Raw genomic sequence first — 12,431 nt, 5'->3', positions numbered from 1 at the left:
ATAAGGTTGGGTGGATAGGAGGGGTCACATTGTGAAGGGCCTCGAATGCCAACAGAGTTTAGACACGTCATGGTAGACATGAACATGGAACCCTTTAAGCAGAGCACTAGCACAATGAAGACAGTGTTCTAGGAAGATTAACTGGATGGAGTGAAGGGAATAGTCCAGGCTCACATGGAGTGATAAAAATAAATAAATAAATAAAGTGCTGGTCAAAATTAAGTCTTTAAATTTGTCTGCCAGACCATGATCTGGCTGGTCAAGATTGTTCCTTGACAGCAGCTGGTAAAGGGAAACTTCTCTGGCTCAGAACAGAGTCCTAGGAAATCAAAGAATAGGAAAAAAAAAAAGTACACATTGAACCAAGCTATTTGTTTAACAGATGAAGACTTGTTCAGGTCAAGACGGCAGACTCGTGTGGAAGCATCCCAAAGACACAGAGCTGGGAAAGGAGAGAGAAAGCTCATGGCTCTGCTCGGATCGGTGCAAAACCGCCCTGGCATTACACAACGCGTAAGAAAGAAGGGATGGACGCCACTGGAAAGCCTCACATTTAAAGCTTTTATTTTGAAAAATAAAATACAAAAGTCCTTGAATTGTAATGTACATGATTCCCCACCCTCTCAGAAATAACACATAATTCTTTAAATAATTAAGCTATTTAACATCATCCACATCAATAAGGTTTCAACAGGAACAACTGTTCTACAAACTATTCGGGACGAGCACAGACCACCCGCTCCAAAAGTTCCTTCAATCTTCTTTAGAGAAATCCATTTTACAAGTCGAAGGTTTGGAATCAGATTAAGGAAAGACATGGGTCCGAGCAGCTGCTGCAGAGATCTGGCCCAGGTGGGCGTCTTTTCCCTCCTGACCTTTTATCCCTGCTAATATCATTACCCTGTGTAATAGCTTACTCTGCTACCACTGAGGCACACGAGTGTCCTGGTAGGGAAATAACTCACTTGTGACAGCTGAAATGCGCTTGATGGAACCACGCACGGGAAGGGGACGGACGAGAGAGAAAGAGGCTGAAGATGTAGGTGGGGAAGTCTCAGCCACTGGATGGACGGATGGACGGACAGATGGACATTCCTAGAGATCGCCCATCCCCTGAAAAGGCAGAATTCCTTCCTAGGGTGGGAGGAGAGAGAACATCGTTACAGGGATGCCCAGATCCCGCAACCTAGCCAGCTGAGGCAGGGAAATAAAGGGGGCCGCAAAGATGATAAACTGAAGTCTATAGAGTACTTTAAGATTTGCAAAGCACGTTGTTTGTCAATATGTATGTATGTGTACATGTGTAAATAAAAATACATACACATATGAGTGCATACAAACATACAGAACCTAGCCTAATGCCTGGCACACAGTAGGCGCTTAAGAAGCGTTTAGGGGATTGGACTCAGACCTAGACACAAAATCTCATTTCGGTCTCATTGCAGCCCTGTACGATGGCTCTACCGGGCTGTTACAGACCCTGGGAGCCGGCAGGGACCTCAGGGCCACGTGGGCCAAGGCACGCCCCCACACCATGCCCAGATAGGGGGTGGGAACACAGCAGTGCTGGAGGCTTAGAGATACTTGGCCTGAGAGGGGCGGGGGTGATACTAAGAGTGCTCCCAGGGGGTTACAAAGCACTCTGCATTACATATGTTACCTCACTTGATCCTTACCACAACCTAGGAGGCAGGTACTATGATCATCCCCATTTTACAGATGAGCAAACAGCTGCTCGAGGTCACGCAGCTTGAGCACATCTGAGGCGGGATTTGAGCTCAGGTCCTCCTGACTCCAAGTCTAAGGGCTTATTCATAGCCACACAGTCACGAGGGTTGGAGTGGAACTCAACCGTTTCTTACTGAGAATCACAGAACTGCAGAGTTGGAAGGGACTAACTCCAAATCCTGCCCAGTGTCGTCCATTTCATAGTCTCTAAGAACGCTCAGCTCTGAGTTAGGAGAGACCTGAGTATAAATTCCACCGCTGACCCCAGCAGGTCATCTAAGGCTCAGTTTCCCTCATCTAGGAAACGTGGCAGGGCTGGAAGGCATTACTTGAGCCTTTAGTCACTCGGCCACGTGTCATTATGGCCACATATTATTATGTGCTGGATAAGCTCCCAGGAAGGCAGCTGGGGGCTGTCTAACAGTCCTCCAGACGGTTCGTGGGGACCCTGACAGCCTCAACAAGAACCCCTGGAGCCCCTCTCCTCTGTCCTTCTGCAGGGCTGGTTATTTGAAGGCCCAGCCTTCAGTAAGGGTGCACCAACCTACTGAAAATCTCCAAAGGACAGGTCATAATCAGGAAAGGAAAACGTTCCAGGAGAGCTGGCAGTACCTGCTGGGGCTTGTCACAGCTCTGGCCCCCCAAATCATCTCAAATATGGCCTAGGAAAGGACGGCTCGTGGTCTGCCAAGCCCACCCTGCGCCCCTCCAGCTGCTTCACCCAAGGGACCACTTCTCTGATTGCACTGTTAGCTTGGAGTATGCCCTAGTTTGCCATGAGAACGAGCCTCCCAGAGAAGCGGCTTGGTGGAGTGAGCAGAGGGCTGGCCTTGGATCTAGGAAATCCTGGGTTCAAATCTTCCCTCTGCCTGGCTCGGGGAGCCATGAGCCCTCTCAGTGGCCTAGGCAGCTTTCTGAGATGCACACTGCAGAGCAGGTGCTGAGCTGCCCTGGGGGAGGGGTCTCCTCACTGTGAGTCCCCTTCAGCCCATCCCAACTTCTTGTGGGATGTCTAGAGAGCCAAGAAGGAAGCCCTGCTCTGGGCTCTGTCCACCTCCCTCTCAGTGGGTATGGCTGGGCACCCCGGGGCACTCAGGAAAAGAGGATCACACGGCTTCAAGCCACAAGTGTACTTGGGGATCATCTCGTCCACACCCCTCATTCTGCTAGAAGGATGTCACTCATTCCAGGTCACCCAGGGATTCAGACACAGGTCCTCAGATCCCATGCCCAGGGCCCGCCTCTCACAGCACCATCTTGAACAAAAACGCCCCTACTCAACGTGGGGCCCCCAGAACTCCTGGCCTCTGAGTGGGGGTGACTTTTCATCTTTGGCCCCCAAACTGTAAAAAGCCAGCCCTCCAGCCCCCTGCCCCTACTTGGGGACAGATCTGGTACTTGCATAATAAGGGTGAGCACAGACTCCACAGCAAAATGAGAGGAACCAGCCCACTGCCTAAGAGACGCTGCTGCACACACCGAGGAGGGCTTATTACTGAATGCATACACTCCCTTACAGTAAGTAATGTGTGGCCACTGGCTCCTCACATGGGACTCATTAGCACGGGGCAGTTCACAAGCTAAAGCTGGGGGGAGAAATGATTCTGAAAAGTTAATCCAAAAAGCTGAAGCCAGAGCCTGCCAGCTGTCACTCCAGGATGGAGGCTGCAGGGCCGAGGCCTTGGGAGCCCCCTCAGACCTTCAGTTCTGCTCCGAGAGGACAGCGCCAACACGGGCTTCTCTGCAGGACGCTTGGGGGCCCGGCCTTTTCCAAACGTCTTCTCACTTGCTCCTCACCAGCAGGATGGTAACAGTGACAGAGGAAGGATGCTGCCCCTGGACCCCAAGCACCTGGCTTTGATCCCCTGCCCTGGGCCTGATACCTGCACAATCTTAGGCTGTTACTAGGCCTCAGTTTCCTGACTAGGTAACCTTATCCAATGATCACCTGAGGAAGCAGGTCTTACAGGTATTACCCAATACCCATTTTACAGAAGAGATAACTAAGGGTCTACAGAGAAGTTAAGCAACTTGCCCAGGGTCACACTGCTACCAAGGACTGGAGGTGAGATTTGAACCCAGGTCTCTTCTCTTGCTGTAGCTTGGGCCAGATGTTGTCTAGGTCCCTTCCAGATCTAACACTCTTCGGTGTCTAATCTGGAGCCGTCACAAAGGTGGGAGCCGGGGTAGTCCGATCCCCCAAGTCTGTGAGAGCAGCCCTGTTGGACTGTCTGCTAATAATTATCACGTTCAAATAACCCAAATTAGTGAAATACAAAGCACCCTCAGGGCCTCTGACCATCACCTGGGGTGTGACGGAGATGTCTCCACTCTTCTCTACTCGCCGGGTTCATTCTGTTAAGGGAAGCAGAGAATAATTTCAACACCTTTCAGTCAATCGGTGCAAGACCTGGTACCCCAGAGAAGCAGCAGCAGCAGCCAGGAAAGCCAGGCACCATGTCTGCCATCCGGCCCAGGCAACGATCAAAGGCTCAAAGCAGATTTAGAGCTGGAAGGGACCCTAGAGTTCATCTACTTCTTTTAACAGATGAAGAAACTGAGGCCGAGAAGGCTCAAGTGACTTACCCAAGGCCACACAGCTAACGAATGCCAGAGCCAGGATTCAAACCCAGGGAAGGCTCCAACAGGAAGCAGCAAACCCTGGCTGGCTAAGCCCCAATGGAAGCTGCAGGCGTTCAAATCAACTGAGCAAGCATTTGCTGAGCCCCCATAATGAAACCTGAGACAGTCCCTCTTCCTCAAAGAGCTGATACTGTACTGGGAGACAGAAAGGAGTCAATAGCCAAGGGGCCACAGGACAGTCTGAGGAGGAGGAACGAGGTGGACAGGCCTGGAAGGAGGCTGGGGACTGTGAGAGGAGGAGGGCAGGAGGGGACGCATACTAGACGAGGGGACCAGCCAGGCACGGGGGCGGAGAACCCACAGGCCAGATTACGGCCGCGTTCGGCTGGGGCATACAGTGTGTGGAGCAGAGATGAATGGGAATTAAATCCAAAATGACAGACTGCAGTCAGACGGATGGCTTGAGATGCCACGCTGAGGCATGAGGCCTTGGCTAGGCTGACCTTCGCCTTGCCGAGTGATGAAGGGCTGGCAAAGCAAATCAACCCCGTAAATAAGATTAGAGGGCAGAGATCCGACTGCCATGAGATGACAGGGCCTGTTGTTTATGCACCTACAATGGGATGCCGCTGTGGTCCCCCTTCAGCCCTATCCTGCAAGCTCTCTTTCGTACTGCCCCCAGCTCACACACCCCCATTTCCTTGGTATCTCCTCCAGATCAGACTTTTTTGGTGTCCTTCAAACCACATTTTCCTTTTCGTGTTAACAGGACAAAGGACAGAGATTAAGCCTGTCATTTCATTAATCTGGTGCACTGGCTCTTCAAGTGTGGTCCCAGAAACTCTGGGGGTCCCCAAGGCCCTTTCAGGGAGTTTGTGAAGTCAAACCTATTGTCATAATAATCCTAAAATCTTATTTGACTCTTAGAATACTCCTCCCTCTTCAAGCCACATGTATTTGTGATGCCAGGTTTTCTTCATATGCTTCAAACATTTTGCAGCAAAAGACTGAATGCAGAAGCAGATATGAAAATACAGATGTTTGCTACCAAGCCAGACGTTAAACAGATTTGCAAAAAACATGGAAAACAATGCCACTCTTCTCCTAATTTTTTTGTTTTGGACAATACATATTTTATAAAATAAGTAATTTATGTGACCAGATAATAGATTTATTATTATTATTTTAGAATAAGTATTCTAAACATTTATCAATTTTAATTTCTAATATGGCAAATGTCAAGAGATATTACGCACATAAACAAAAACTCTCTGTGTCCTGAATACTTTTTAGGAGTGTAAATGGGGCTCGAGACCGAAAAGCTAGAGAAGCACTGGTAAAGGGAGCTCCCAGCTGAAGGAATTCCCTCTATCCATGCGGGAATACACTTTCTATGCAATTTAGGGTCTCTGGGAGTTGCCGCACTAAGAGGTTATGTGACTTGCCCAGGGTCCTACAGTCAGCATCTGTCATAGGATGTAAGCTCAGGTCTTCTGGCTCTGAGGCTGCTCTCTCCTATGCCAGGCTTGCTAACACTTCCTCCCAAGGGAAGGGAGGCTATGACACCAATTCTATCCTAACAGCTCTTCTAGGAACCTAAATGATTTGTAGGATAAAACCAAACAATGTTCAGACTTCAGGATTACCTCCGATTAGTCCCACATACAAAGAGCTGGGTGAACACCTTAACTGGAGCTCACCAACAAAAATGTATTTGATTAAGCCAGGCCTCCTTAACCCAAATTTCAGCTGGTTCATAATAAGCTAAAGATCTTTAGGCAATAAAATTCAAATTCAGCCAGTATTTACTAAGCACTCACAGAGTAGACAGCAAGGTCTAGGTAGTGGCAGAGACATAAAATTGAGATGAGACAGTCCCTGCCCTCATAGAACTTATTGACTAATGGGGGACAGGACATATATGCAGATATCTGTAACACAAAAGAAAAAATATATATACATAAGTGAGAAGTGATGAGGATGGGGAAATTATAAGTGGCTGAGATCAGAGAAGTCTGAGGAGGCAGCTTTAAGGGATGGGTAAACTCAAAGGCAAAGAGATGAGATGATAGATATGAGCAGAGGGATGGAGGTGGGCAAATTCAGGGCACGGCACAAATTATAGCAAGTGGTTCAGTTTGCTAGACTGCAGAGTATGTGGAGTGGAAGAATATGAGATCAGTCTGGAGAGACAGGATGCCAGATTATGGAAGGTCTTCTAATGATGGCTGAAGGAGACTCAATCTGACTTGGAAGGGAAGAGGGAGCCGTTCAAGAGGGCTGAGCAGAGTGATATGACCAGATCTAACACAAGATTCCAGACGGGTATAATGAGGGTCTGTAGTAGAATGATAGCAGTGGAAATGGACAGGTCAGGGACAGGACGGAGAAATTGTGTAGGTACAATCAACAGTATTTGTAATTGATTGACAGGAGGTACAAGAGAAAGAGAAGAGTCAAGGTTCCAAACACAGGAGACTGGGGAAATGATGGTGCCATTGACAGAAAAAATGGAGTCAGAAGAACAGGTTTTAGGCCTAAAATAATAAACATTTTGAACACAGTGAGTCTGTGGTATGGGCAAGGCCCTAGGTGGCTATACACCGTAGGCAGTTGCAAATGTAGATGTGATTTGAGTTACTCGCACAGAGGTGGTAGCTGAAGATGTAGGAATGAAGGAGATTGTCAAAGAAATATGGAAAGAGAAGGGGGCTATGACCTTGGGGATGCCCTCACTAAAAGATCAGGAAGAAGAAGAGCAGACAGTAAAGATGGACAAGCTAAGGTTAGAGACGTAGGAGGGGAACCAATAGAATGTGGTATCCCCAAAGCCAAGGGAGGGGAGGAGGTGATCAAGAAGTTGGGGATGAAGATTCTGGAAAGGCAACTGGTCTTGGCAATTAGAACACCACTGATGCTCTTTGGGAGAGCAATTTCAGTAGAGTAGTACAGGTGGAATCAGGATTGCAAAAAAAAGCATCGGTGGTGAGTCACTGTAAGCACGGGGGTAGACAACTTATTCTAGAAATATGGCCCCTTAGAGGAGGAGAGATGGAGCAGTAGAACTCCCTCTGCCCCCAATAAAAATGTCAGCTGCCATGTCTTATCTCTCCAGCCAGAGTCCCTCTGGCTTTGCAAAACAAGTGCATAGCATAGAATTTCCACTGGAATGCAGGCCCTGCTCCCAAGAAGCACTCACAGAATCAGGCTTGTCATATTCTATTAGCAGAAGCTGGTCTTACTTTGGGGCCCCTGAAGCAATGGCCACCTGGTAGCTGCTCCTGTTTCCTTAAGGAGTACCTTCAACACCAGATGTTGGCAACACCAGTCGGCGAGCAGCCGACTGACAGCCGCTTCTGTAGAATGTGGCTGGCTGTTACAGGGAGGAGCAGGAGAGCTAAGTGACATTCCTCCCGCCACCTCAGGAAGCCCAGGGTTAGCGTCATGGGAGCACATAAAAATAAATGTTCTTAGTGGGGAGACAGATAGGACAGATGGTGCTACCACCTCCAGCTTCACCGTGCCTGCCTCCTAATCGATGGGCAGCGCCTTCACTGCCAGGTCTCTGCTTTCTTAGCATGTGCTGCTATCAGTGTGCTGGAGGGTCAGGGCCTCTCTCTTCAACCACAACAAGCATTTAACATGGACCCCTCGGGACAGGGGCCAAGCAGCGGCATCTCTGGGGTATTTGAGTCACTTTCTTAGCACAAATTCAAATTGCTTTACATAAAGGTCAGGCCAATTCCAGCTCTACTAACTTACCTTTCTATAACCGCCCCCCACCTCCCACCCACCCCCCAAAGCCCTACCTATTACCCTCTTTTGTCATCTTTGCCAATTTGTTGGCTGGGCGGTGAAACCTGAGGGTTGTTCTAATGTGCATTTCTCTAATGGCTTCTCAGAAGCCACGTCTGCTGAATGATGATTCATATTAATGAGTGATTTTACTCTGTCCTGGGCCTGTTAACATTTTGTATTGTTTGTTGTCTTAGTGTTTTACAGCTTTTTTTTTTTAAACCGACTGCTTCATTTGCCAATTACACCTGCCTTGTAACAAAGAGGTGCAGGTAAGCAACCCAGTCATTAAATCTAAGTGGACACATAGACCCTTCTGACAATGCAGGCCTCCTGCCCACCTGAAGTCCCCCCTTTCCTGACAAGAAGAGGGAAGCAGGCTTTGCCTGCAGTCACCTAGAGACTCTCTAACATTGCCAGAGCCATGTCTTTGCTAAAGGTCTAAAGGGTTTTAACAGAAATATAGTGAAAGAGGAAGAAGGACACCAGGCCTGTGGGGAGAGGCTGCATGACAACTCCCTCTGAAAGTCAATGGTAATTAAGGTCAAATCCCCGGAGATTTCAGCATTCCTCCAAAGGGCCCAATCCCAGGGACGTGGAGGATCAGAGAACAGGACCTTCTGGTACTGAGGCTCTTGCTGGTTCTGAAATCAACTCTGTGTCTGGAAGAAGTGATGGAAACCAACTGTTTTGTATAACAGCGTGAAGGCGACATGGTACAGTAGCAATGGCTGTGGAATCAGAGGGCTGGCTCAAATCCTGATTCTGTTGCCAGGGAGCTCCCTGTGTGAGTTACTTTTTCTCATTGGGCCACTGTCTCCTTAGCTATAAAAATGCAAAGGTCGGACTAAATGGCCTTTAAGGTCCTTTCCGCTCTATGATCTTATGAAATAGGCAAGTGACAATCACTCCAATAACAGGGAGCACTTCCCAGGGAGAACGGAGGTGTTCAATACAACGAGGTCAGAAACCATCCAGTCTTCCCTGTTTGGAAAGGTAAGTTCTGCTCTGAGGGACCCCAATACCTCCACCAAGGGTCAGCTCGAGGACCTGCATTTATACATCCTCCTGTCTAGGTCACCAAACACTTATGAAGTGCCTACTCTGTGTAAGGCACTGTGATCAGTGCTGGAGACATAAAGGTGCAAAAGGACACGGTCTCCTGCCCCTCTAATGGAGGTGGGGCAGCCCACCCATCCACAGGCAAGTCTAAGGAGAGTGGTAGGAGGGGAGAGTCAGACAAAGTCCTTTAGGAAAAGCTGAGGGAAAACATTCTCAGTCAGGAGGAAAGGGGAGAGGCTTTGTGGAAGGGGTAGCACCTGAGCTGACCTTTGAAGGAAAATGACAGGTTTAACAGGTAGGAAAGAGGCACTGGGCCATCCTACACTGAGCCATTTTGAGGCTGGGAAGCAGTGTGTGAAGGAGACCTAAAGTGAAATAAGGATGGAATCCGTTTGTATAGAGCCTTCCATTCCATCCCAAAGGCACTGGAGAGCTACTAAAGATTCCTGAGCAACGGAGTGACAAGGTCAAACCTGCCCATTAGGAAGGTTACTTTGACCGCCACTGTAAAGGATGGATAGAGAACCATGTATATGACTGGCTCTCCCAATGCCTGCTGATTTTAGATGTGTTTGAGGGTATAATACAAAGAAGGAAATACCACCTCTGAGACTTACTCTTCTTACTGAAGTTGGAAAAGCAGGACTTTCTTGAACGGCTATAATTTATAGGCTGCCACCTTCCTCGGTCCACATCACCTGGTGAGTCTACATATCCTGCCTCAGATCATGTGATGATGAAATCAAACAGTTGTCCAAAAGATTTCTTGGACAGCAGGCGTCCTAACTCATGGCGAGGGGTTGGTTCTCAGAAGTCAATGGAAGATGAGAGTGCTATAGGAACTTTCAACAAACAGGCACTTCTCAAGAAATTTGACAGTAGCTGCTCTGGGGGGAAATTAAAGATAACTCTCTGCCTCTCCCCACTTTCTATGGCCATTTCCACCTCTGAGTTTGGAGGATTTGGAACACTTATACTTTCCTCTTTTGAAGTCCACCATCTTAGATAGAAGCACCCTTCTCCACAATCAGGGAAAGAAGGAGGAAAAAACACATGTGGAGGTTGGGACCAAACACTGGGCACGGGGCTATTCACTCCCATTGGCTCTCCTCAGAAAACAGCCCCAAGAGAGTGATGATGTATGCAGTCACAAACAAGTCCCAGCACCCAATAACTTCAGTATGGAGGCTGGACCTTAAGAGGTTCATAAAGAAAAGTAAAAAAAAAAATTATTCCTAAATGCAAACCTGTGGGCATGCCCAGCTGTGTGTCCAAGGGAGTAGGGTAAGTCTCTTTTCTGTCTTAGGTATGGCTCTCCCCATTCTAGGTTCTCATTGCCCCACATGAGGCTTTGTTCACAGCTTTGGGGTCATGGCACATGGATGGCAAAGCTGATCCCCTTGTGCTGGGCCTTTGATTTGGCTTCTTACAGGAGAAAGGGTACCCTCCCCAAAAAGAAATGGCACAGGAAGTGAAGACAGACCAGACCACGAGAAAGAAGAGAGCCTCTGAAGGAGAGGGGATGCTCCAGAGAGCCCCTCCTAAGAGAGAAAAGATGTACAAACCAAGGGTACACAGTGACCAGGCCAAAAGCCTTTGCATTCATGTGGCCTTGAGAAGGAGACAAATTTACCATCCCTAGGAAGCAGAGTCAGATGTGAAAGGGGAGAGAAAAGAAACAGACTCTTGACAAAAGAGAAAAAAGGAATTTATGGCTTCTATGACAAAAAGTGGGCAAAGAGAAGGAGAGGTCCAGTCTCACCTCTACTTGAAGAGAGATCACTATACTGCCCAAATGGGGAAGAAGTTGTCGTATGTCCAACGTTTTGTTAGCCCAAATGCTTGCCGAAGAACTAAGGGTCCTTAGAGAGAAAGGAGATCAATTCTGCTATTCCCAGGAGAAATATTAAATGGGAACCAGTGTCACAGAGATTATTGAGAGAAAAGCCCCCCAGTGAGAATCTGGTCCACAGTGTTGTGCTAGTGCCCAGCCAACAGATGGATTACAGAAAGAAATGTCAATAACCTAGATATCCAGCAGTTGGTGAACAGGGGAACGAACACTGGTATAATGATGTAATAGAAAACCACGATGCCATTAAAATACTACATGTGAAGAAATACAGAAATTATGAAAAGTTTAGATGACATTATGCAAAGCAACAAAGCAGACCCAGAACAGTCCATGCCCTGACTACCACCATATGAAAGGAAATACATCACTGCCAGATACAAATACAAAGCTAAATGAACAGAAAACAGTAGAAACAGAAGGGCTAACTGAAGAGTTGTTATGGACATGTTAGATGGATTCCTTTTATGTATGAATAGTATTAAATAGATCCACATTTGTTACATTGTTTACAGTTAATTGCATAATTAAAAAAAAATTTTAAACGAGCCATAGCCAAATTCTACCCCTTGCCTCCCAGCCAAAAGAGTCTAGGCCAGAACTTCAACGGAGCACAATCCCCAGCCCTCTGGCATTCATTAGTCAATCACGTGGTTGGTGAAGATTTATGTCAAATCTCTTTTTAAAAATTCTACCAAGAGCTGAAGGCTGAAGTGAGGTGTGAGTCGTAGCACTGCAACAAGGGCTTTGTGAGAAAAGGGGAGCAAATATGTTCTGTCCATGCTAATGAGGGTTCTGTTCACATGGTGCCATCATTTTACAGGCCGCCCTGCTCATAGTCCAAAAACATTTCATTAGGGATGTCTTGAAACTGTCTAGGTCTTGATGGTCCCTGCTCTCTGAAATGATTTGGACAATGGATCTTGACTCTGCACTTTATAATTCTTTTATCAGCCTCCAAGATAGGCAGCAAATTTTTTTTTAATAGTACCATCCAATCTGGTGACTGATGAAATTCTAAATTGTCCTGAAGGCTTTTTTTTTTTTAGGTGTAGCTCTGAACAGAGAGCCAGGAAGCTTCTTTTATCTGGCTCCAGGATGCTTGAAATTCCTTTGATAGTGAACAAAGACTACGTGTACTGTCCTTAGTTACTGCAGAAAGTGTAAATATTCCTATGGTGAAGCAGTACTAGATTCATTTCATACTAAAGTATAAATGACTGATATCAGAGCCTTTCCTGAGAAAAGGTTTCTATAGGGTAGGTAAGAAGAAAGCAGAAAAAAAAAAAAGACAAAAGCAGGAGGGTTCTGGGTGATTGAAGGAGTTGGAGGTAGGGAAGGAAGGGACACAGTACATGGGAAAGCAGAGGCAAGGGGATAGGAGGAAATCCTAGGATTTTGGAAAATATGA

General features: G+C 47.3%; 1 protein-coding gene across 4 annotated transcripts in view; it reads right to left on the bottom strand.

Moving 5' to 3' along the window:
- Window positions 1-547: 547 nt before the first annotated feature.
- TPST1 (tyrosylprotein sulfotransferase 1) overlaps window positions 548-12,431 on the bottom strand; it is a 118,338-nt gene continuing 106,454 nt past the window's right edge. For 2 of the 4 annotated variants that reach the window (XM_078154731.1, XM_021007010.2), the window contains 2 exons: window positions 4,034-4,083; window positions 548-1,134 (listed from right to left, as the gene is read on the bottom strand). In XM_078154731.1, the coding sequence (XP_078010857.1) occupies window positions 4,066-4,083 (18 nt within the window). In that variant the 3' untranslated portion in view covers window positions 548-1,134; window positions 4,034-4,065. The remainder of the gene's footprint in view (window positions 1,135-4,033; window positions 4,084-12,431) is intronic. The other 2 variants (XM_021007009.2, XM_021007008.2) reach the window with 1 other exon arrangement.

The sequence above is a fragment of the Phascolarctos cinereus genome, unplaced genomic scaffold (assembly GCF_003287225.1).
Source record: "Phascolarctos cinereus isolate Bilbo 61053 unplaced genomic scaffold, phaCin_HiC Scaffold_5;HRSCAF=322, whole genome shotgun sequence".
Lineage (NCBI taxonomy): Eukaryota > Metazoa > Chordata > Mammalia > Diprotodontia > Phascolarctidae > Phascolarctos > Phascolarctos cinereus.
The sequence above is the reverse complement of the archived record's forward strand: the minus strand, read 5'-3'. Positions and strand labels throughout refer to the sequence as shown.